The sequence below is a fragment of the Chaetodon auriga genome, chromosome 11 (assembly GCF_051107435.1).
Source record: "Chaetodon auriga isolate fChaAug3 chromosome 11, fChaAug3.hap1, whole genome shotgun sequence".
Taxonomy (NCBI): domain Eukaryota; kingdom Metazoa; phylum Chordata; class Actinopteri; order Chaetodontiformes; family Chaetodontidae; genus Chaetodon; species Chaetodon auriga.
This window is the reverse complement of record NC_135084.1, coordinates 20,266,625-20,289,970: the sequence shown is the minus strand read 5'-3', so window position 1 is coordinate 20,289,970 and position 23,346 is coordinate 20,266,625. Positions and strand designations below refer to the sequence as shown.

The 23,346-nt window shown below is 44.3% G+C and overlaps 3 protein-coding genes across 5 annotated transcripts in view; 1 reads left to right on the top strand and 2 right to left on the bottom strand.

Moving 5' to 3' along the window:
* Positions 1-7,416, bottom strand: part of camkmt (calmodulin-lysine N-methyltransferase) — a 102,727-nt gene extending 95,311 nt beyond the window's left edge. The window contains exons 1-4 of one of the 2 annotated variants that reach the window (XM_076743907.1): positions 7,354-7,416; positions 6,683-6,875; positions 5,283-5,461; positions 3,995-4,059 (exon numbers count right to left, since the gene is read on the bottom strand). In XM_076743907.1, the coding sequence (XP_076600022.1) occupies positions 3,995-4,059; positions 5,283-5,461; positions 6,683-6,844 (406 nt within the window). In that variant the 5' untranslated portion in view covers positions 6,845-6,875; positions 7,354-7,416. Of the gene's footprint in view, positions 1-3,994; positions 4,060-5,282; positions 5,462-6,682; positions 7,045-7,353 lie in introns of those variants that run through there. The other variant, XM_076743906.1, reaches the window with a different exon arrangement.
* Positions 7,152-14,659, top strand: prepl (prolyl endopeptidase like). 2 transcript variants are annotated; one of them, XM_076743904.1, is made up of 15 exons: positions 7,152-7,555; positions 8,211-8,353; positions 8,672-8,738; positions 9,023-9,203; positions 9,311-9,399; positions 9,501-9,627; positions 9,704-9,920; positions 10,200-10,391; positions 10,546-10,758; positions 11,053-11,228; positions 11,354-11,570; positions 11,835-11,984; positions 13,003-13,129; positions 14,151-14,239; positions 14,468-14,659. In XM_076743904.1, the coding sequence occupies exons 1-15, from the start codon at positions 7,519-7,521 to the stop codon at positions 14,543-14,545; spliced, it is 2,103 nt and encodes a 700-aa protein (XP_076600019.1). In that variant the 5' UTR covers positions 7,152-7,518; the 3' UTR covers positions 14,546-14,659. The 2 variants fall into 2 exon arrangements, with proteins under 2 accessions (XP_076600019.1, XP_076600018.1); XM_076743903.1 differs by having other exon boundaries at positions 7,293-7,555; positions 8,222-8,353.
* An 18-nt stretch (positions 14,660-14,677) lies between these two features.
* Positions 14,678-22,504, bottom strand: slc3a1 (solute carrier family 3 member 1). The gene is made up of 10 exons (XM_076743905.1): positions 21,983-22,504; positions 20,943-21,122; positions 20,704-20,849; positions 20,383-20,508; positions 19,663-19,782; positions 17,564-17,688; positions 16,781-16,982; positions 15,747-15,929; positions 15,306-15,431; positions 14,678-15,210 (listed from the first exon to the last, which is right to left on the bottom strand). The coding sequence occupies exons 1-10, from the start codon at positions 22,398-22,400 to the stop codon at positions 14,779-14,781; spliced, it is 2,058 nt and encodes a 685-aa protein (XP_076600020.1). The 5' UTR covers positions 22,401-22,504; the 3' UTR covers positions 14,678-14,778.
* Between the last annotated feature and the right edge of the window lie 842 nt (positions 22,505-23,346).

Below are 23,346 nucleotides of genomic sequence, written 5' to 3'. Positions count from 1 at the left end.
CTGCCAGCTCCCAGTCTCGCGCTATTGTCTAACAAGGTCTAATTAGCACTATGGCACAATGAATTAGCATAATTATGCAAACAGGGCTCCGCTAAAGGCTTGGCACAAGGGGAGGCTACGGGGGGCACCTATTACAACACACACACACACACACACGGGTACATGCTCATATGCGCATGCACACACACACATATACACACACAGTCACGAAGATCACTTAGACACACATTAAACACGCATACATGACTGTGATAGATCCACGGGATAGAGAAAACACACACACCTGTCCAACGCTGCAACAGGAAGTGACAAGAACACAACGCTGCCATGTGCGCTGATGACTGGCTTATTTGGTAGGGTGCAAACAGACATACACACACACGAACGGCCCGCTAACACACACACACACACACACACACACACACACACACACACAGACACACACACACAGCTCTCTCTCACAAATCTCAAACATTCTGGGCTTATAGCATTTACCAGCGGGGGTGATAGGTGAAGTCTGTGGGAGATAATAGGGATGAGTGAGAGGCTGAGAGGCTAGTAGCCATTCAGACAATGACAGCTGTAGAGAAGAAGGCTCTATTAGGCTTCATTAGGATGCTTGGCTCTTGATTGCACACACACACACACAAAGACACACTCATGCAGAAGCAGAGATTTCTCTAAATGAGTATGAGCTTATCTGCATCTATGGCTTCTTCTTTCCTGGAATTTCCTTTAAGATCCCCCAAACCATTGATTTAAAGTGGTAGATACAAACAAAAGGTTAATGTACATTATTTCGATCACAAGCAGCAAAGATCATTTATTCCTGTTTGTGTGTGTCTGTGTGTGTGTGTGTGTGTGTGGGCACCCCAGCCAGTCACTGTGACCTTTGCCTGTGACATGAACCCAACAAGTAACCCCACAGCCCAACAAGCCCTCTTACCAAAAGCTCTGCAGTGTCAACAAGCTCTACCTAAAACCTCTCGAACACACACACACACATGCACCCGCCTCCTCTGATGCATTCTTAGTCACCCAACCCCAAGGGCCTGCATTGTGTCCTAAAGTCCTGATCCCAAGCAGGAAACAAGCACCCCTAAAACCCCAAACAATGCCCGCACAAAGCTCTCTTACAATTACAAGCCCCCACTGTCGGCTGAAGAAGCAGGAAGGTCGGGAGTTCAGAGTTCAAACAGTCCAAAGTGATCCAGACCAGTCTGAAACGGGCCCAATCATTCAGTGACAAGGAGTTACAAATGTAACTGCGGTTCTGTGACTTCTGGATGACCAGCAGAGGGGGTGCTTTGGACGCAGATACCTCATCACGAGCAAACGCAGGCAAGTATCTGGCTCACTAATTTGTTTATATGCTTCAAAAACTAGTTTATGGAAATAAGAGAAAGTCATATTCTCACTTCCTGCACCAACAATAAGACTGCGATTATGGCGCACCAGGTGATCAGAGTTGATAACAAGTATGCTCAGATCCCTTCCGGTCCACTCAGGTGTTAGACATATTGGCACAGACTAGAGACCCGCGGCAGCAATATGAGACCCCACATGCAACCCGAGTAGCCTCAGTATAATTTGGACCTGGTCTGAGTCCTGAGTGATGGCTCGGTTAAGCCTTCATTCGGTCTTGTTGCTGTTTTACTTTAGGTATTAGGTATTTTCATGAGTACATGCCAGTACAAACTGACATACACAACAGGTAATGGGCTGTAAATTCTACCAGTAATCTCCATTAAATGTTGACCTATGTATGTATGGCTTCATTTGGGTGTCTTAATGTCCCTCAGTGATATGACGTCATCTCTAAGAAACACCCTCCATTTCCTAAAACATCTTCATTAAGACTCCTTTCCTGATCCTCTGGTCTTGAAATGAAACCATTGACTCCAGCTTACCGTCACCTTAAGAAACAACATATTGTTCACATTCGTGCACAGTGGTGTGACAAACACAATAGCCGGGAGAGAGGGTTCACGCTGAGAGGGGGCAGCATTTTTAAGCTGAGTCCACACATTTTGGAGGCAGTGGGCTAATCCGGCCAGGCTTTTTAGCCTGCTATTCAGGAGGACAAGGACCCCTAGGATTTGGGCTTGTCCACACCTCAGGGGTGAAGGATTATCAAGATAGCAGGAACGGTGGAGAGGGTGTGATGGTGGGCGAAGCGGATACGTGTTTATTACCAAGACTGTGCAGATTTTTTGCAAGCATAAGGGCACGGCTGTGCGTCTTTGTGGAGAGCACACATAAGTGGGTATTTGTGTGTGTTTGTGTATTTAGAGGGGTTTCTCTCTGACTCCCACCCTGAAAAATATACCCCAGAGCTCTGACAGGGTCACCTCTGGGCCTTTCAGAGCATCCTCTCAACCAATCCTAATTGATCTCACGCATTACTAGTCCCAAACATGGGATGGCGAACAGGAGGGAGATGGCTGGCTCATTGTCTGAGGAACGAGGTCCCCTTGCTGGTGGCTCTTCACTCCTTAAACACACACACACACACACACACACACACACACACACACACACACACACACACACACACACACACACACACACACACACACACACACACACACACACACCACCTCTGGCATGCCCACCCACCATCTCCCCTCCTCTATGCTCTCATCTCCGGCTGTGCTAATCCACCGGCCAAGTCAGGAACTCAGTTACCCATCTGGCCAAGCACGGCTCCAGCTGAGAGGAGAGAGGGATGGAGGGGTGGAAAGAAGAAAGAGGAGAAATGGTAGGAGGGGTAGATTGAGAAGGAGGGATGAAGGGGTACGCTGTCAGTAGTCTAGAGATGTTTGGTTTGAGGGAGGGGCTCTTTATACTTGTTGCTATTTTATACATAGAAAACAGGAGAGACAGAAGAACAGAGGAAGTGAGGTGAGTGCCAAAAGGGAAAAACAACTTCTTTTTCTCTCTTCAAATAAAACAAGGATTGATCCTATTGTCTACCTGTAGAGAAAAGGGATTATCCACTCCGGCAGGTTGGAATAGATCCGCCACTGAGCTCTGTCATGACTTATATAGGCTGATCCCAGTGTGCAGTGAAACAGCCCCTAGCCATGACCTTCACCTCTGACCCTGACTCCTGTGGAGCCATCTGGCTGGTTAACACTGACCCATGACCTTTGTCAGACCCCATCACATGCCTGTGAAGATGGACTTGCACTGAGAGACGTACATCGTACATAATGACTTAGTCACATGTGAGCATATTCAGCGGAGCAAAGCTGTGAAGGTGAACAAATATTTAGATTTACCCATATTCTCAGTACGTTGCTGTTTTTTAACGATCCTTGTCTTGATAGTGCAACAGTATAAACTGTTCAAGTGTCACAGAAACATTTCTAGGATTCCTACTCTGCTGAATTGTTCCAAAAATGACTCATTGTACTGCTAAAGGCAAAAGCAATAAGTGAACAGCATGTAAGCAGCAAAACTGAATTTAACTCAACCAGAAGTGAACTCAGTCAAGCTAAATGCCTCACGAAAGGTTCACCGAGTGAAGGTGAAGTCAAGGCTTTCAGGTGATGCTATTTCACTCCATATCATAGAGCATGTGCAAATCCCTGTTTGAGTCATGCTCTTTCCTTTCTCCCAAACCACTCATCACTGTCGGCTGAAGCAATAAGGAGACTGCAGCCCACTTTCCTTCGGAAGGACATTTGAAGGTAGCAGGGAGGAATAAGCACATGATAAACTGCTGTAGAAGCCACAGAAGAGACACACTCCCATGCAAAGAGATGGAATCAAACCACCTCCATCAAACCATCAATCAAACACTAACAGCACACAGCATGAGGCTAACCCAACTTTGTATGTGTGCATGTGTGCATGTGTGTGTATGTGTGTGTGCCAGGGAATAGAGCAAGTAAAACAAACTCTGTGGATACAGTCACACCCACACACACTTACACAAACATATTACAAATACAACGCCTTCAACAAGTAAGATAAAGTATGTACTTACAGACATTTCCAGTGTTGTCAAAACTGTTGAGCACTTCATTAACTCTAAGAGGCCCCAGGTTGTCCCTGAGAGACACAGAAACAGACAGCATTACCCAGCAGTCTGAGGGGACGCAGCATTGTCCTTTTTTCTTAAAGACAGTGAAACCAGACAAAGAATCTTAAACATCAGCCGATGTTCCAAATGAAATTTATCAAAAAGTGAGCACAGATTTGACGTGTCAGGTGCAAAACTGGGATGCTGTGTAAAGCATAAATAAAACAGAATGCGATGGTTTGTTAATCCTTTTCGACATAAACTCAACTGAAAACAGCACAAAGACTTTATATTTAATGTTTGACCTCATCAGCTTCATTGCTTTTTTAAATATCTGCTTACTCTGAACTTAAGGTAAACAGGTTCACTGGTAACAGGAGATAGTGTCATGATTGGGTATGAAAGGGGCATCCTGGAAAGGCTCATGTCCAGTCCACACGTACACGCATATTTGTCAAAATGTAGCTTTTTCTATGCATTTTGGCTTTTTGTCCACACACAGTCCGTCTCTACTCTCATGGAAAGCTGCTTGGTTGAAGAGTTTTTGTCCTGTGACATCAGAGTGTGCGCTGCTATCTCATCTGGATCCCTGGTTGGAGGTAGCCTATTGGTGAGTCTTTTTTCAGGCCTCTGATTGGTCAGCACGGCTTTAGGGTTAGGGTTGTAGCGCCACCTGTTGGTTTGGAATGCTTTTGTTCCAGTTGTGTTTTTGCATTTTCATATGGACCAAGAATTGTTTAAAAACAGTACTTTGATATTTTTGTGGTTAGATGAGGAAGTTACATAGAAATATAATGGAACAGCATTTTAACAACTGTATTTCAACCAGTTTATTCATGAGCAAAGTTCATGATTTCATGAGCAAAAACAAATGTCTCTGTTTTTATTCATTTTCCAGAAGTTGCTATTGGGAACTCCAGGGAATATCTATCAAACTGATGCTGGTTTGTTCATTTTAACAACTGCTTTTATCTGATTTTGCAAATCAACTCCTCATTTGTTCTCAACTCACAACTGACGACAGATTCTAGATATTTTTAGGTGATGTCACCAACCATGCTCCTTTACCCTTGATGATAAAAGTACCACAACAGTGTACAAACCTGGAACTTGTTCAATGCTGTCTTTTAGCCAACTAGCCTGATGTGTTGTGGTAACGTGGAGTGGCCCTTTGTGTTGTGTACTGTCACTGTGTTTTATCTGTGCCAGCATGAAACTGGAACCCTGTGTGCGTCCATTCAAGTGTATGTACCTGAGTAAGGCACTGTACTCAGGAAAGTAGACACTTCTGTACTCCACCCACTGGTCATCTGAGGTATCACTGGGGTCTTGTGTCACAAGCCTTTTCCTGCTGAAAAGGTCGAACGTGGCAAACCTGCGAACAGACACCTGTTTGACCTCAGGACTGTCCACCTGCTTCTGACGAAGAACCTGTGAGAGTCAGGAGTGGAAAAAAATGGGAGATAATGAGTTTAAATTTCCACAAAAGAGCACATCCCTTCACTGATAAATCTCCTTTTCAGCTGTCTCAGCATTTGCAGAATGAATGAATGAAGTTATTTGATGATTAAAGGCACATATAATACTGCACTGCAGACGTTGAATACATTAAAAATCACAGGGGATGAAAACGCAGTAAAGGCTTATTTCCATTGCACTCCTCCAGTATAAGACTAAAGACATCAGTCACGTTTTCTTGTTTCAGTCCAACAGACACCTGAGGTCCGTCAGGATAACTGCAATATGCAATGAAGGTGAAAGATATTTTCAACAAATTTTGGATTTCTCATCTTTAATGTGCATGTTTTGGTTTTCGCTTGATGCACGAACACAACTTGGTGCATGAACAGTTGTGCTGTTTATCTATCTATCTATCTGCTACCTCTGGTGAGTCCTAATAGATAGAAATCATGACTGTGCCAGGAGGAAAGAGTGCAACATGCAAGATGGCCCCATTGCAGGGAGCTTTTCTTGTAACATCTGTGCAATGCCCATCTATGGGGAAAAACTAGAAGCCCTACTTTTACAGCTACTGCTCCGGTTTTTGCACATGCTCAAATAATCAGATCCTGTGGCCAGAGGAAAGAGACAGATTTCAACTGGTGGCAAGTTACTGTGGTGCTGGAATATATTGTTGTAAAACTACTTGTACATAAAATTACTTAAAGATTCAAGTTAAACTGGATGTCAGAGCAGATCCGACGACTAATGAATTAAGACTGCTATCATACTGTAAGAGACTTATACAGGTATAGACAATGTTATAGCTGGCAGCTTATCCAACTGTGTTGATGTATACACAAATTAGACATGGACAAAATCTCCAAAATACTGCCTCCCTCCATAGGCCACATAGCTTGGGCTCGAAATAAATACAATGTCAACTTATATAGTTCACAGTACAAGTGAATTTCAACAGCAACAGCTTTTCTTCAGCCAAAATTAGGGAGGAAACGTGTCAGGGAGGAAGACGGCTGCTGCAATATGTTCTTCTCATTAACAATATTATTCTACAATTATGACAGACAAAGACTCTGACCGAGATACAAGATCTAAAAATGTCCAACATATTCTATGTAGATTATGAAACATGTTCGTAAAAATAGTCTGAAACCACAAGAGGTCTGTGCTTCCTTTTGAGGCTAACCATACCTGTCTTAGTAGAGTCCACCTAGCTTTTGCGACATCAGTCGTGCCACAGGTCCCATCCTGGGAGGTATGGGAATTAGCTACGCAGGTGGCCTCGTTCATATTTTTCCTCAAAGGCGAAGCCGGCTCGGTCTTCTCTGCAGTACCGGTGGAGTCCCTCTCCATTTTCTCCCCGGAGTTGTGGGCGGAAATAAATCTGTAAACAAATTCACTTGCTGTAAAGCTGTCACAGTTATCGGTAGCAATGTGGTAATAAAAAAATAAGGTTTTTCTTCTGTAAACCACGCCAACGCAGAAATGGTCACAGACGCGGCTTTACTGTAATCACCTGTTACACCCACAATGGATGCATGCTACTTCCGTACACTTTTGGCATTGGAGACATAGCAATGGATTGTCGACAGAATCGTGTTCGATTTTCAGTTACAAACTAGAGGCTGCGCACGTCTGAATTTGATTATTTCGGTCTGGCAGTGGTATCTACGTCATCAACAGCGGGCTTGTTTAGGAAATCATGCACGTGCATAGAATTTGTTGTCAACGGTTAACAAACAGCAGAATTGTTGTTTAAATAGCGAAACAATCAATATTACATGTTGAAATACGATGCTTATTTCTAATATGGAGATATAACGTGTAGGCGCTAACTGTAGTGATGACCGACAGTTACGTACGTGACAGTGACGGCTGAAAACTACATAACAGCTATCGTAAATTTAGCTGATAAACCGTTAAATCTTCGTAATGGCCGTCCTCTTGTCGCTGCTGTGTTCGTCTGCTCGTCTCGTTCGAACATCTCGGTTACGAGTTTGGGAGCTCGACGTTTACAAACGGATAAAATGGCTCTCCTTGTCCGTCCAACGTTGTTACACGTCGGTAAGGGTGTCCAGTTAACGTTAATGATGTGTTTACTCACGTTAGGTTTGGTGTAAGATTAATGAGTGTAAAGCTATCGCGTCGATAAGGTGAAGTCATGCATTATTCAAAGCGGTGTCTGTTCACCATGCCGACAAAACTAGTCTTGTACGGAACCACAGATAAGGGTGTAGGGCTGAAACTGAGCCTGTTTGGATGTGGCTCACTACATTGACACCGGAATAAGATACATAAACACCTGTACAGATTTATTAATCATCAGATTAAGCCTGCTGAGTTAAAAATGTAGAATAATTTGGAAACAACACGTTATTTTCAGTCAATTATTGAAAACTGTCAGTTTTACCATGTTGTCTGAATTGAAAGTGTGTCACCAATCTACCAAATCAACACTTTTCCAACCTTATACAACCTAATTAAAAATGTACATAAGACATAATGTTGCCAGCAAAGAATAGTAAACAAACATTGTTCAGTAGTCAAAAACGTTTTTAACATGAGGTTTCAAGCCACTAATCCCATGTTAAACTACATTAGTTTACTCAGATGGTCAGTCTGTTGTCCCACCTGCACAGGTATCAAGAATTTTGATTGGAGAAGGGATTACTCTCGCAATTAGGGCTCTTGAGGTGAAATCTTTCCTTATTTTATGAAGTTTTGTTTCAGGAGGGCACTTCAGACTCATCAGTGGATCGTCTCAGCTCTGGACTTGAGAGGTACAAGGACTTGCAGAAGTATTTCAAAAGAAGACTGAAAGCAACATACCGCAGGTTCTCCGACACACCTGATCTCTCAGTGGTAAGGCTGGCCTTCTGCTTTGGGTTTGAACCATTTCATTATGAGTTTGAATATTACCTCAGTGGGCCTGGTGGATAAAACATCAGAATTTCAAAAAAGTAATATGAAAAAGATATCAGTCCTCTGCCTATCTGATGCATAAGGTTAGGAACCAAGTGTTGGATCATACACCACCTCCTCCAAAATTCACCCTCGTGGTGTCAGAGTGTGCGTGTCTGTGTGGGATAAGTAAGGTTTTGAAGACTGAAGTTAAATTCATCCAGCATGCATTTGTTTTCAAAGTATTGTTACAATTGACTGTAATTTGTTTGGACACAGGTCTCGGGACATCACCATGTGTATTTCATTGAAGGTGATGGCATCTACAGAATGGACAAAAGGCAGGGTAAGCAGAAAACAGACTGTAGCTTCACTACTAATGTCAACAACCCTGAGAGCCAGAAACTTGGGAACAGACCTGTGATCATATTGCATTCCCAAGACTGGAGTTTATCCATAGATGCTCAATTGAAAAACATGTTAAAGGAAACCAAAGAGAAGATTACAGAAGTTAAATTGCTGTACATTGTTCTCATATAACCCTATTTCTACATCTGTGTCTACAACTTTCTCTGTGATCCATTCTGAGGCACTTTTGTGAATGACTGTGTTTCCTCTCCCTGTTTGTAGGTGAGCTGGAGCCGGAGCAGGTGCTAAATCTAGGACAAGTCTCCAGACAGGAGGAGAGGACAGGACTCGATAATGAAGAGAGGAAGCAGAGGTTTCAGTGGACTGTCCAGAGAATACGTCTGTCCCCAGGGGAAAAGCATCTTGCTGCCACTCTAAAAACCAATCAAAGAGAAGAGACAAGGTGAAGAATACACCAGAATTAAACATACAAAATATCCTTTATTTGGCAGCAATGTTTCGTCAAATTTACTGAATGATAACTTGGATGATTGTCCTGTGATGAACCAGGTGTGTGGTTGTGAGGCTTGGAACAAGAAATTCCTCTCAACTGGATCCTGCACTGATCATATTCACTTTGGACAAAGTCCTTAGCTTTGGTACGTTTTAAATAGTTTGCATTAGTAAAAAACAATGTGTCAGTAACAATAGAGATAATAGTGCACTTGCTAAATGTATGTCTCTGTCTGCACGGGCGAAGAGTGGGCCACAGACGAGGTCCTGTTTTACACCACTCTGGAGGGTCTGCGCTGCAGCACAGTGTTTCGTCTGGACCTGACCTCCAGTGGAAGCAGGATAACTTCAGTATATGAGGAAACACATCCTGAGTAAGTGTAACTAATGTGACATCGTAGCTCTCTCTCCTCCCACACATCTCTAATCGAAACACCAACATCTCCCCAGTGTGTTTGTGGAGGTTGCCCTTTCCAGTGACCAACAGATACTGACCATCAATTGCAACAGCAGGACCGCTTCAGAGGTGCTGCTAATTGATAAAACAAGATCCTCTTTAGAGCCTTTCCTGGTTCAGCCACGCCAACTGGATCTCCTGTACCATGTGGAGCACTGGAAAAGATGGCTGATTATACTAGCTAATACCGGGCCTGGGCAGGAATATCAGGTAGAGTTTGTACAATGCATATGTAAACACACACTGTTTATAGGGTGCATATATAGACACAAATATGTCCATACAGGCTTAATGCCTACTGTTGCTCAATCCTCTTTGTTTTGAAATGTTCTCTTTTGACTGGAAGCAACTTGATTCTGCTGTGGTATCTGATAGAGTATATTAGAAAGAAGAACAACATGCAGATTAATATTTAATGTTCTATTTTTAAAATGGATTTTTTTTGTGTTTTCTCAAGTGAGGACATTTATCTGTGTGTATGCTCACTAGGTGGTGCAGGCCCCTCTCTCAGAGCCATCCATGGTCTCCTGGGAGCCCTTGTTTGACCCTGGCCCCGGCACTACAGTCAAAGACATGGATGTGGTCGGAGACTACTGCGTGTTGGTTGCAAGAACGCCAGCAGGTGAACTCATCCTGATCGTGGTCCCACTGAGCAACCCCAAGGAAGCATACACTGTGCAGGTCAGTGGGACAGAAAACTCTTTTTTCTTTCCCTAACCCTTCCTTGCTGTTTCCTTGCTGACCTGTTTGTTATCATTCCTGTTCACCATTTTCCATACACTATTTTTCTTTTGAATATTCATCTCTTTTACCCTTAAATCTCTACACTCCTAAGCTTCCCTCCTGGGCCTGTGCCATCAAAACCAAGAAACCAGACATGGCAGACAAATGCACTGTGTTAGAGTTCTTGATTTCATCTCCAGTCCACTCCCCGGTACCCTATTGTCTATACCCCAAGGATGGGCTACTATTGTCTGTCACCAAAGATGGATCCTCCCCAGAGAATCAGGGCGATTATACCACCACACGCTGGGAGGCCTGCAACCAAGTGAGAACACTTGATATATAAGACAAGTGCATACACAGTGAAACAGTATCAGCAGGGAGGTAAGCATTTTATATTGAGACTCAAGTGTCCACTGACAAAGCTCTTTTGGCAACCAGCCACCACAGTTAGAAGACCTCAGCAGCACACTTTCTGTCATGCACCTGCACACATGCACTTAACACACAGAAGGGCAAGTGATGACGTTTAAAGCAGACTTCTTTCAGGACCATTGAACATTTAGTAATTTCTACACATTACAGTTTCCAGACCAGTCTCTCTGCCTCTCTTCTATAGGATGGTACCTTGGTGCCAGTGACACTGTTTCATACAGTACCTGTGGAGAGTTTGAGACAGGCGCCACTACTGGTCCATGTCTATGGTGCTTATGGCAGAGATCTGAACATGGAGTTCTGTCCAGAGGAAAGGCTGCTGCTGGAGCAGGGCTGGGCTCTGGCCTATTGCCACATAAGGTAACAAATAAAATCAAGATATTATGGTGCAGGAAATTGCTGAAAAATGTCTGTGAGGCCTATAGTCTCAAATTTAAACTGTAAATTTAAAGTGAATTTGTGCTCTTTACCTTTACACCACCAAGAGGTGGAGGAGAGCGGGGTCTGTCCTGGCAAAGACAAGCTCGTGTGGAGGGGAAGAAGAGAGGAGCGGAGGACCTCCAAGCCTGTCTCCATCACCTTTTCTCTTCAGGAGTGTCCTCTCCTTCACTCACGGCCCTGACAGCCTGCAGTGCTGGGGCTGTGCCAGTGGGAGCACTGTGCAACACACACCCACACATGATGCGGGCTGTCACACTGCAGGTAAGATGTTAAATCATTGGGCATTTGTGTGTTTGCATTGTCGAGAGTGCAGCTTTTAGTATTATTTTATGTCTGAAGAACAAGAATATTAGAGACTTTTTGTCTTCCTCAAGGGCACTTTAGCAAAGTAGGCATTTGCCAATATGTAGGATTAAATACAGACTGAAGGACAGTCTCCCTGCTCACTACACCACAGAGCCTCACACTAAGAGATGACTTAAAATACACACAGACATCCAAAGCCGTCTCCTTTTCTGTGTTCAGGCACCTTTCCTGGATGTGCTGGGAACTATGGAGGATCCCAGCCTGCCTCTCACTGTGGAGGATAGAGAAGAATGGGGGGACCCAGTAGGAGACCCAAAACACAGACTCACCATCTCCTCCTACTGTCCCCTTCACAACATTACTCCTCAGGTATGGAGAGGAAGACCATGACAAGCAGGACTGTACTATACAACATATGTGTTGCATGTGCTACAGAAAAAAACGTCTGCGTGATGAGCGAAATTCCAACAGTATGACCCGTGCGACACAGCTTTGTTGAGCATCCGAACTCCTCCAAAGAGCTTTGTCCAAGTAAATTTGTCCCTGCAGCTCATCCAGGTTATCATATTTGTAGCTGTACTGATGCTCAAGATCTCTTTCATCACTGTGAGCGGGTCCCCACAAACTAACTCAGACACAATGGCTTGCCTTTTACTTCAACAAGAAAATAAAAGTGGTCCTTTACTCTTGGAAAGTGACACACTCCACATCTACTTCTGTTTTGTTGACAGGCAACATGATGCATTGACGTGATAACAGGCGCTGCGCGTGTGTTCAGGGACCTCTCAGAAAAATGTGATAATCTTCTACTTTATGTTATTTTCTTTCGTGCTGGAAAAAATAATTAAAGTAATTGCTTTTTTGTATTGAAGAATTGCCTCACGGGCCAGAGGTTCCCCACTCCTGCTTTAGATGATGCGTTTTCCTTATCTGTTACTACTTGCGCTGTTTTCCTTTATTCGGTTTGCTGCATACTTTACTGAGATAACCATGTCGTTTTACTCTAATTAAGTTTGCCTCGCAATGTAATTTGACCTGATCTGGTCAGTAAAAGAAGGTAAATTTGACCATCTCGAAAACCCATGGCCCACATTTTGTTCCAGAGCCAGTGTTTGAATAATGCTGGCTCTGTTAGTGTCTTTCAGGCTCTCTCTGTCAACAAGTATGTTGACATCTGTCCAGCACAGGACCAGAAGCACTGCTTGTCTAGTCCCCTGTCCTACTAACAGCAAATTTATACTGAAAACCAAAAGCCTTGAAATATTGATTTAGGGGACACAGAGGACCATTGCTAATTGCTAACTCTGCTAAGCACCATAATGAAAACTACTATAGGTTAACTGTGTGTATGTGTGTCTATATTTTGTGCTGTGTGTGTGTGAGCTAGCACTACCCATCGATTCTGCTGACTGCCTACAGCGATGATGCCAGGGTTCCTCTATCAGGTGTTCTCAAATACACAGAGAGGTTAAGGAAGGCCATACATACCTACTTCACTATGAAGCCAAAGCCAGGTACCTGCACACATACTCTCCCACACATGCTACCACAACAGCCTAGTCAGTTGTTGATCAAGGAAAACTCACATGTTTGCAGCCATGCATACTGTTGTAGAAATGTATATGTTTGTGTACATATTTCCATGTGTGCATTCCAGCATGGGTTTTCCATTTGTTGAGGTGCACTTTCTGCATCATTAGAGGTTTTAATAGTTGAGGTCAGCTCCCAGTTGTGGTGTCAGTGTGCATGTCTGGAGAGGCAGCAGTAACAGACGTATGGCTGTCTGTCTGGGGAACCTGTTAACAGCATTTAAAGTTCATGACCAAAGTATAGGATAGGTCACCTTGTAGTAAAGCATTTGTGTGTATGTGTCAGCTAATTGCTCTCATTTCCCCCTAGACAGGCTCTTTCTCCCTCTCACTTATAATCTGCCTTCACCACATTGGTGGTACTCCTCTTTACACCCCTCTTTCTCTCTCACACTGCCTCCACTCTTCTTGTTCCAAATGCACACATTATCTCTCTCTTTCACCCTCTCTCACTTTTCTGTTGTTCGTACACACATACACCAGGCAGTGTGTGTATATGTCTCCCTAATCTGTCTCTCTGTTCTCCCGAGTCTTTGATAAAGTGCTGATGGCATAGACACATGCAGGCGGGTGGGCAGGCCCATTAGCATGGTAAAGAGATAGTGTATCAGAGCAAGAGATTAGACGCCACAGACTGGGAGCTGTCAAGGTCAAGACCGCACTTGTGAAACAGCCCGTACCACAGAGACGGGGAGGGGGGATATTATGGAGGGGCTTGAGAAGAGGGAGGGCGATATCAGATGGAGCACAAATGAATGAGAGGAGAGTAAAGAGTCGGAGGAGAGAGATAGAGAGAGGGAGAGAAGATTTGGGGCAACTGGGCAGAGAGAGAAGGAGAGCAGAGAAAGTGGGCGCACAATAAGATAATAAGTTTTAAACATTAAAGATCTTCTTCTCCCCCGTTCTGCCTTTGACCTCTGTCTCTCTGTCTTCCTGTTTCTGTTAGAACGTGAGCTAGCACCGAACATAGTTCTGAATATCCAATCTGGAGCAAATCACCTCGGACCAGAGGACTTTGAGCTGATGCTGGAGGAGGTAATGTACTCTTGAAGGTCTTGAAGTTTTTAAAGTCAAGATTTTTAAATGTGCGCTTCCAAATACATCTACAGCTAAGACAAATAACAAGTGAAAAGTGGCAGTACTAAAAAGACAATGTGTTTTTAAAGCCCCAGAGTGAAATACTTGTACCCACAGTGCAGGTGTGCATGCAGTGTTTTCTCATCGTGGTATTGGTGTGGTCACACACTTTTCTCCCTGACACAGGAAGCCCTCAAACTAGCATTCCTATACACAGAGCTGGGCCTGAACCCACCTCGGCCTCCACGCAAGAGGAGGAGATAGCAAGACTGTCAGGAGGCAGTCCGGAGTCAAGCAACAATGACCCGAACATCTACATCTACACATTACAGCCGCAACTAGGATGATACAATGGTGCCCAAATCTTGGAGAGAAGGCAACTTCAACACTGAATGTATCTGCAATGGCTCTTTTTATTATTCGACATAACACATACAGAGGAGACAATGATTTGATTGCTGCTGTGAAAATGTAATGAATACCATTGTCCATTCATATTAGCATTTATAAAGTATGTCCACGACCTCCAAATAACAGGCCTTCTCAGAGATGTAGCACTGTGCGGCGTGGTTGGGATTAAACCGGGTGTGGGTGGAGTACTGAATCACCAAACCCTCACCTGCTTCTGTCGGAATACGAGACTTTTGCATCACCTTGCCGTTGTTGACTTGGTTTGTGCTCATCAGCACCGTCAGCTGGTCCGGTAACTCACCGACAGAGGAGAGATCTGTGATGGCAGATTCATGACCAAAGTTAAGCACCATAAGGAAAGCTCTGTCAAGCCCGTCCAGCTCTCTGAGGTAAGCGAAGATGCTGGAATCAGCATGGACGTAGCAGAACCACCCGCGGTAGAGGGGGTACTCTGACTGACGCAGGGTGTTTAGGAAACGGTACTGAGCCAGAACAGAACCTTCATCTTTCTTCTGGACCTAGAAGAGAAAGGTTGGCGAGGGGATACATGATCTGAATTAAGCTCTGCTCAGATGTGTGTCCAGAGTTGAACATTGCTAAAAGAGTTCTGTACCTCCACATTGACGCTCCTGTAGTCAGGGTGTACAGGCAACCAGGTGATGTTGGTTTTGTTGTTAAAGCCTGCATTCATGTCAGCACTCCACTGCATTGGAGACCGCTGAGGGTCCCGACTGGCACTCTGCGGTGAAAGGACAGGAATCAGTTTGGCAGTGAATGTATATGGACACACTTTAATGTACGTTAACGGTTTCTTAGGTACACCTCGATAAAACAAATGCACTCTAGAATACAAGAAACCTGCAATAAATTCCACCTTTGTGAAGGTTAAAGTGTTCAGTTTTTATTCAAAGTGGTATACAGAGGCGGTGATTTAATTTAATGGCCTTCTTCCAGGCTGTATATAATCGGGTCATTTTTTATGCACCTACTGCACTTGTCAGAGATGTTACAGTGAGTATTTAAATGTGTTTTTCAGTGTGTGCACAGTACTGACTGCATTGTATTTGCCAGCAGGGTCCTGTATCTGACTTTCTGTGACATTAATGTTCTCCATGCCGATCTCCTCGCCATAGTAGGTGGTGGGCGTCCCTGGAAGGGTCAGCAGCAGCATGTTGATGACACGAGTATAGGTCCGACCAGCACTGGAGGCAATTCGAGGCTTGTCATGGTTCCCAACCTGATAAAAGGGGAGGTAAGAGAAATACAGGAGGGGGTGGAGAGGTGAGATAGGTTGGGAAGGACGAAGGCAGAGTGAAATGGATGGGTTTGGATCATGGAAGGGAAAGCTGAAGTTAAAAAGTGAGGGATACAAGATAGGTAGTGGGCTTAGACTGTCACAGGGGAGTAAATGATGCTGAAACTATCATAGAGTAGTTTGCGATATCAAGCACTTCATCTGTGCTGGTGTGCTCTGAGAGAGGCAGGTCAGTGTAGCTCACACTGGACACTTCTCTGTGACAAAGGGAATCATAATCCATTGGTTGCTGAGCCCAGAATGAAAGTGACACACACATCTTTGTTGTCTTTGGTATCTGTTAACGGCCGATCGCTCTGGGTGCACATTGCAGCAAAATGTTATTCTGTTCAGGTCATGAATTACCAGTTATTTTCTGGCCCCAGCGAGCCAAGTGATCCACTTTATCAGAGAGGAGCGCTTTTGTGTTCATAAATGTGATTTAGCAGGTCAGTGTTGTGGTTTTGTGGTACTACAACCATCTTTTCATTTGTGCACCCAGTGCAATAAATAAAGACGTGGAAGAGAAGCACCATCTGCTCAGACAATATATTGAGACTGACCCAGCACTCCGCAGTTATGAATGATAAAAGACTAATCTGAGGATCCCAGCATGCACATCATGCAAGTATCACATTTGATCGCTTGTTTTTTGTCATGATGGAGAACGAAAGATCAAGCACAATCGGCACAAATGTCTTTGGAAGGCAGATTATTTGGTGCAATCCCCTGTATGGTAGCCTTGTTTTTAAAGGGGCCAAGAAAGTAACATGTAAATGTGACTGATGACTCACCACCCAGTTGGCCCACTGTCCCCTGGGCATGTTGGACATCCACAGGTTGACTAGATGTTGAACCCACAAGCCGCTGGTGTTCTGAGGCAGGTCCAGCAGGTAAAAGTTAAAGGGGAAGTCACTTTCTTTAACCAGCGGTGTGCTGTAGTACATCATGGTCTTGTCCACCTCGTGGTAATCATACGACTCAGTCACCATGAACCTGGAGTGGAGCAGGAAATGGTGAATTATGACGTGCAAGCTGATCCTTAGCTGCAAATTGTCAACATTCAAGACTCGGCATGTGAGTTTCGGACATGCTCTCTCTAACTGAAGCCACGCTGTGTCAAACTCATTTAAGATTACTCACCTTATTAACCCCACAGTAAAATAGAAATTTGTATCAGAACAGGTTCTATTCCAGTAGAAAACAGGAATATTTTCAGTCTGGGCTTTATGTTAATACTGGATCTTAATTACATCTTGGTACCATATGTCACGTTATCTTCATTACAGACTAGTTACACATAGTTATATAATATATATTATTCTGACATGGGCCCTTTTGGTACTTTTAAGACTATTTTGATACTAATACTTTGTACTTTTACTAAGTAGGTTTTTGAACGTTGGACCTTGTGACGGTATTTTTACACTGCGGTGTTGCTACTTTTGCTTATCTGAGTACTTCTTCCACCATTGATGATATCATATGTATCATATGTAGTAGCAAATCACGGAGGTAAGAGCATTATCAGTCCCAGTCTGTCCAATAGCATTTTTGTATTGTTATAGCTCCCATACCTGTATCTGCCAGGCTCACGGCTGTAGACGTCCATGACGGCCCTCCAGTCCCTCAGCAGGTCATGCAAGCCAAGCTGACTGGTGGTGTAGTCGTGATGGAGGTCCCACTCTGAAGTTACAGACTCCTGAAGTGTTAGGAACACGAAGATGAGGTAATGTAGTTATTGTATATCTGGGTGACTGGATTAGTAGCCTAAGTATCAGAGTCAGGTTTTGCATTTGGTGAAGGTAAGGCACCAGTGATCCATTCACAGGCAAGTTTCCACCCTGAGATAATGAACTAAAGTGGAATACGAGAGCTCATTTTCTTCTGCCCACGGGGAGTTAGGAGAGCTCGGCTGTAAATGTGGTCCTTTGTCCAGTCACAGGCCAGCTAGTTGGGAAACAGGCAGAAAGCAGACAGGAAGAGAGAAGAGGCCAAGAGATAACAGACCTTTGGGCTCAATGATCAAGGACGACTGTTGTGTGGAAGGAATGTTCATTGGTACACTATTGGATGTAATAGTCTTCATGAAAAGATAAAAAAAAGAGAAGTCTTGTTACGTTATATCTACGGGGAAATCTGACCCACTGGGCTCTAATGTGACGGCAAAGACCAGTACAAAGCAATGGGTTCACTATTTTAAGGGAATCAGCCCTGGATCTGCTTCACTCCTGAAAGCCCAATTCAGAGACAGTGATGTAATACTAACACCTAAGAATTTCAACAAATACAACTAAAAGTGCCTCTGAAATACACCTACTCTAGCTTTAACGACTGAGGCAGCAGCGCTAACCACGGAGCTGAAGTGCTGCCACATGAGCAAACCGTCCAGCCAACAGCCAGTAAAGCACACATGTAATTTGTCAGGACTTAAAGCTATCGCCAGCACTAAACCACTAAAGCAATAATGATAACAAGGTGGTTGCTCAGTTCTGATTGGTTGAATCATATTCAAGGTTGCGGTAAAATCCTCAACATCCCAATAAACACACGGCGAGTCTCTGTGTAGTGACTAACAGTGACTCTTGTTATGTCATCGAACACCACTGGAAAGCGCAGCTTGCGTATGATATTACTTAAATATGAGTCGTCGTCAGTGTGGGTGGACTGCTGCAGTGGTGAGTTCACTGCTCAGTCAACATTAAATAGACAAGTCAGTCTCAGTGCCGTGGAGTTATTCTGCAGTGGTAAGAAAATCCCAGTGATTTGCTAATCCACCAAAATATGCCTCTCTTCTACTAATCTTCCCTCTGTGAGAAATAACTTTAGCCTCCGTGGAACAAAAACTCTTTCTTAGCGAGCTCAACTCTGCATGAATCATGAACCCTTCAGATTCCAAGAACAGTATTTTCTCCAGGAGGGCATGAGATGAACCTGACATTCAAGACAGATAAATGGGGAATGATACATCACGCACAGCGCGAACTCTCCCACTCAGCTGCTGATTATGTTTATTCTACCAGCTACACTGGAAAGCGCTGCGTCAGTAGGGCTGCTTCTGCCCACAGTGCTGTTTTTCTCCCTGACATCATTAAAATCTGGACCCTCACATGTCACGTTATGTAATTCAACAAAATAAAACATAATTGTACAGCTGGATGTTGCAGCAGAGGTTGTTAGCTAAACTGAACTTTGATCTCGTGAGCTCAGAGAAAGAAGAGCTGTCAGGTGGTGAGAGCACAATAGACAGACCTAACAGACCTTGTGGATATTGTTTGTTGCTTTTTATTACTACTGATTATTATTATGTGACTGTTTCAACAAACCAAAGCGAACTGTCTCCCTCATAAACTGTCAGAAAGAACTGAATGATTCATGAATTGTTCAGCAGCACCTTCAGATGTCAGTCACCGTAATTAAATTTGATCTGCGCTGAAGTCTGAGGCCTTAAATGAGGTTAAATGTGTTTGGAGTGACACGCCTGCTCTGCCATTTGATATGGATCCATTTAAACCAGCAGATCAGACAGACCTCCCCGTCTTTGTCGAGTCAATGTGAGGACAAGCTGCTGATAGATCTCAGACGTTTGCTGCGTCTCTCATCCAGTGCCTGCTGGAGACAAACAATGGTACGGAGTGAGGTTGGATGTTAGGAGGTGCAAAGAGGTAACACTCACCGGTGGCTTGTTTGGGTCCACCTGTGGCTCATCCCTCAAGTGTGCAGCCTCCAGGATGTGCTTCACCGCATCCATCCGCAAGCCATCCACTCCTTTACTCAGCCAGAAATGAATAATATCCTAAAATACAAGAATATCAAGTCATAAAGTTGTTGTATTTTACTCTCATTACAACCAGCCTTTCATTCAACTGCGCACACACACACACACACACACACACAGGGTTATGAGCATAAACACACACACTGTAAACACAGTCATTCATTCTGTTGCACTATGTGCTGTGTAAGCAGCTGTCAGCAGTCATAAGCCAGTAAAGACAGAACAGACGAGGACAACGCTGAGATTTTAGTATGAGATAGAACGGCTGAGCCACCAAAGAACAAACACTTAGAAAGGACAGCATGTGAGAACGTGTGTGTGTGTGGGAGAGTGAGACAATAACACTTCATTATCTATATTGGCAGCAGTATTTTTATAAACTGTGGGATCAATTAAGTCTTAAATCTGTTTACACAGTCACATTGTGGGGACTCGCCTTGCTTGTGGGGGCAAGATGCAGATCTCCATAATGTAAATCATTAAATTTTAGGGTGAAGACTTGGGTTGAGGTTAGGATAAGGCTTAGGTTATTCTTAGGTTAGGTAAGTCTCCAGGAAGTGAATGTCAGTCTAGTGATGAAAACCTAGCATGTGTGTGTGTGTGGTCATGTAATCTTACAGCCATCTCTTGGCGGACATGTGGGTTTCTAAAGTTCAGGTCTGGTTGCTCCTTGAGGAACTGGTGCAGGTAGCATTGTCCTCTGACTTCATCATAAGTCCACGACGAGTTCCCAAACACGCTGACCTGAGGAGAAGGGGATGAGGAAGTGCAGACATTCAGAAACTACTCATCTGATTACAGTGTTATTAAGAGAAAACTCTCCAAATCGTCCACTTATGAATTCCAGTACATCACATCTATACTGTGTGTTGAAGGTTCAGTGAAAATGCACCCAAAGACCAAAACAGACACCAGGTAGAGAGCAGTACAAGAGCCAACCCAATTATTAGGCTTCGGTGCAGTTGCATTGCAGTCAGCCCACACGTAGTAATCCTTGTAGTGAGGATCTCTTGTCCGGCTCAAGTTGAACCAGCGGTGCCGGTCACTGGTGTGATTGGGAATGAAGTCCATGATCAGCCTCATACCTGGTGGAAAAAGAGATTACTGTGAGTCAACGCTGCATCCCCCAAAACTAAACACGCGTTGATCCACCCTCACTTCTCCCACCACAGAAGCACCTTTATCGTGCATTTCAGCCAGGAGCTCCTCAAAGTCATGCATGGTTCCAAAGAGCGGGTCGATGGCCCGGAAGTCTTCCACATCATAGCCGAAGTCCCTCATGGGAGAGCGGTAGAAAGGACTGATCCAGACGGACTTGATGTTCAGGTACTGGAAGTGATCCAGCTGCTCATGAATTCCTGTCAGAGCAGAGACGTGACGGGGGTCAATACTGCAGTACTTTTACCCCAACGACAGGTGGAAGGCAAAGAATAAAACCTGTGGGAAAGCTGAGGCTGCCAGCAGCAGTTAACGTGTATGTAGGGTTGCCAGGTTGTGACAAAGCTGTTAGTTACAAGTTAACAGTTAGTTACAAGTTAACAGTATCAATAAAGGTTGACTTATCGGAAGAAATCGCAGGTTTTGTATGTTTGACCTCCTAAATATGATACTTAACAAATTATCTTTTGTTAGGGACATTATCAGGGGAGCCCTTCGCTGCTGGGATGATCTGAACTGGGGACCCAGAACCGGATGGGGCCCCTGTTTCATGCCACGGATTATATTTATTGTCATTTGTTGAGTTTTTGCCAGAAGGCATCTTTGCATCATTGTACGGAGGCCCGGAGACCCGTTTGGTTTCTTAAAATCACGAAATATATCACACACAATAATTTGATAGTTTAAGGATGAAAAGGTAAATACGTGATCCTGCCGTTTTCTCATCTGCATGCTCTTTATTTTAACTTCAGCCAAACATAAGCAGCAACACTTTGTGTTGCTTTCGCGGTATGGACTGAATACCGGACATGCTAAGTCGCGCTAACGTGATACGTATCTCGACCTAAATGATAAGTTTCTGGAGCGCACGTGATCCGTCGTCATGGTGACCAGAAACTTTTTTTTTTTTTCCTTCATGTGCCTTCAGGGGCTCCGTATCATCGCAACTACAAGAACATGGAACTTATTGTGGCAGGATGGAAGACAGAAATAGATTCATATATGAAGATTCGCCGGAAAGTAAAGGAACTTGGATGCTCCAGAGTCGGGGGCAACTTACCTTTGAGGTCTCCCACCCCATCTCCGTCGGAGTCCCTGAAGGACCGGGGGTACACCTGGTACACCGGGGAGATCTGCCACCAGCTCATGCACCGCGGCGACAGAACGATCAGCGTGATGGTGACCGCCACCAGCGCCAGGGTGCAGGCCACCGTCAGCCAGAACACGATCTCCCGGGGCACTCGGTACCGGGCCTGGGAGGAGTACAGCAGCAGCACCTCCTTGGGCATCCCGGCGTACGGTTTGAGCTGCGTGTACTTCTCCTCTGCCGCGACCTCGTCCAGCTTCAACGCGGTGGAGTCCTCCTCCGCGGGGACGGCGGGGGTGGTGTCCGCTCCACCGTCTTCCACATCCTGAAAGCCCGGGTTACTGGTGCATTCCCCGAGCTCCAGACTACCGGATCCTTTTTTAAAACTCATCTTATTCAGATTTCTAAAGAGCAAAACCCGAAACCAAAGCGTGCTGATGCAGCTCTTCTTCCTCTCTAACACCTAATCACTGAAGGGCTGGTTTATCTGCTCTTAAAGGGTCAGAGTACACACTCACACACACACACACACACTCCCCTCTCCTCTTTATCCTCACACACACACGCACACTCTGCAGTGCCACCTGTGGAATGTGGGGAACTGGAGAGGTGGATGGGAATGGTTGGAGATTAACATTTCTTGTCGCAGAGCTGACTGGGAGAGGTGATGGGAGAGGTATTCACAGCCTTTACTGACTTCACGAAAAGTGAAATAACTCAGTAAAGAAGTCGTTCATTCACAAAATATGACAGGAGCACAAGCACATGAGCTCTATCGTGAAAATCTACTTCATCAAAATTAAAAGTACTCATTATGCAGAGTCACTGCGCTGTGGTGGATCATTATCACTGATGCATTAATGTGTAAACTGCATTTCAGTATAATGGCTGATTAATGTGCAGATGATTTCTCTCAATCATACTTTCAGTATTTTATCGATGGCAATGCATGATAGTTTTCAAGCTCATTATGTATTTTAGCAACTATAACTGTCAAATTAAAGAAGAATAATGATATAAAGTACAATATTTCCTTTGCTTGAGTACAGCACATGAGTAAACATTACTTTCCACCACTGGCTGGGACATGTACTGTGTATCTGCTTCATCTGTGCTGAACTGGAACAATGTTCGGATGTAGAAAATACAGTTTGAGGAGCAACATGTCACATCTGCGTTTTGATAGTAATATATTACTGAACTGCAGCAATGATGCAGGTACCTGCTGGGCCAGTGACTGAGTAAACATCTCATTTTACACAGCAGCTGCACAAATCAGTCACCAAGCTTGTAAAAATCTGACCAGTGGCGTGCAACACAGCATGCATTCAAGTCTG

Coding starts and splice junctions, on each gene's coding strand:
- prepl (XM_076743903.1), top strand. CDS start 7,424: ATGGCCGTCCTCTTGTCGCTGCTGTGTTCGTCTGCTCGTCTCGTTCGA. Junction 9,628..9,703: donor TATGAGGAAACACATCCTGA/GTAAGTGTAACT, acceptor ACATCTCCCCAG/TGTGTTTGTGGAGGTTGCCC. Junction 9,921..10,199: donor GGCCTGGGCAGGAATATCAG/GTAGAGTTTGTA, acceptor TATGCTCACTAG/GTGGTGCAGGCCCCTCTCTC.
- slc3a1 (XM_076743905.1), bottom strand. CDS start 22,400: ATGAGTTTTAAAAAAGGATCCGGTAGTCTGGAGCTCGGGGAATGCACC. Junction 20,509..20,703: donor CACCGAAGCCTAATAATTGG/GTTGGCTCTTGT, acceptor CCTTCTCCTCAG/GTCAGCGTGTTTGGGAACTC. Junction 19,783..20,382: donor ATGTCCGCCAAGAGATGGCT/GTAAGATTACAT, acceptor CTTGTATTTTAG/GATATTATTCATTTCTGGCT.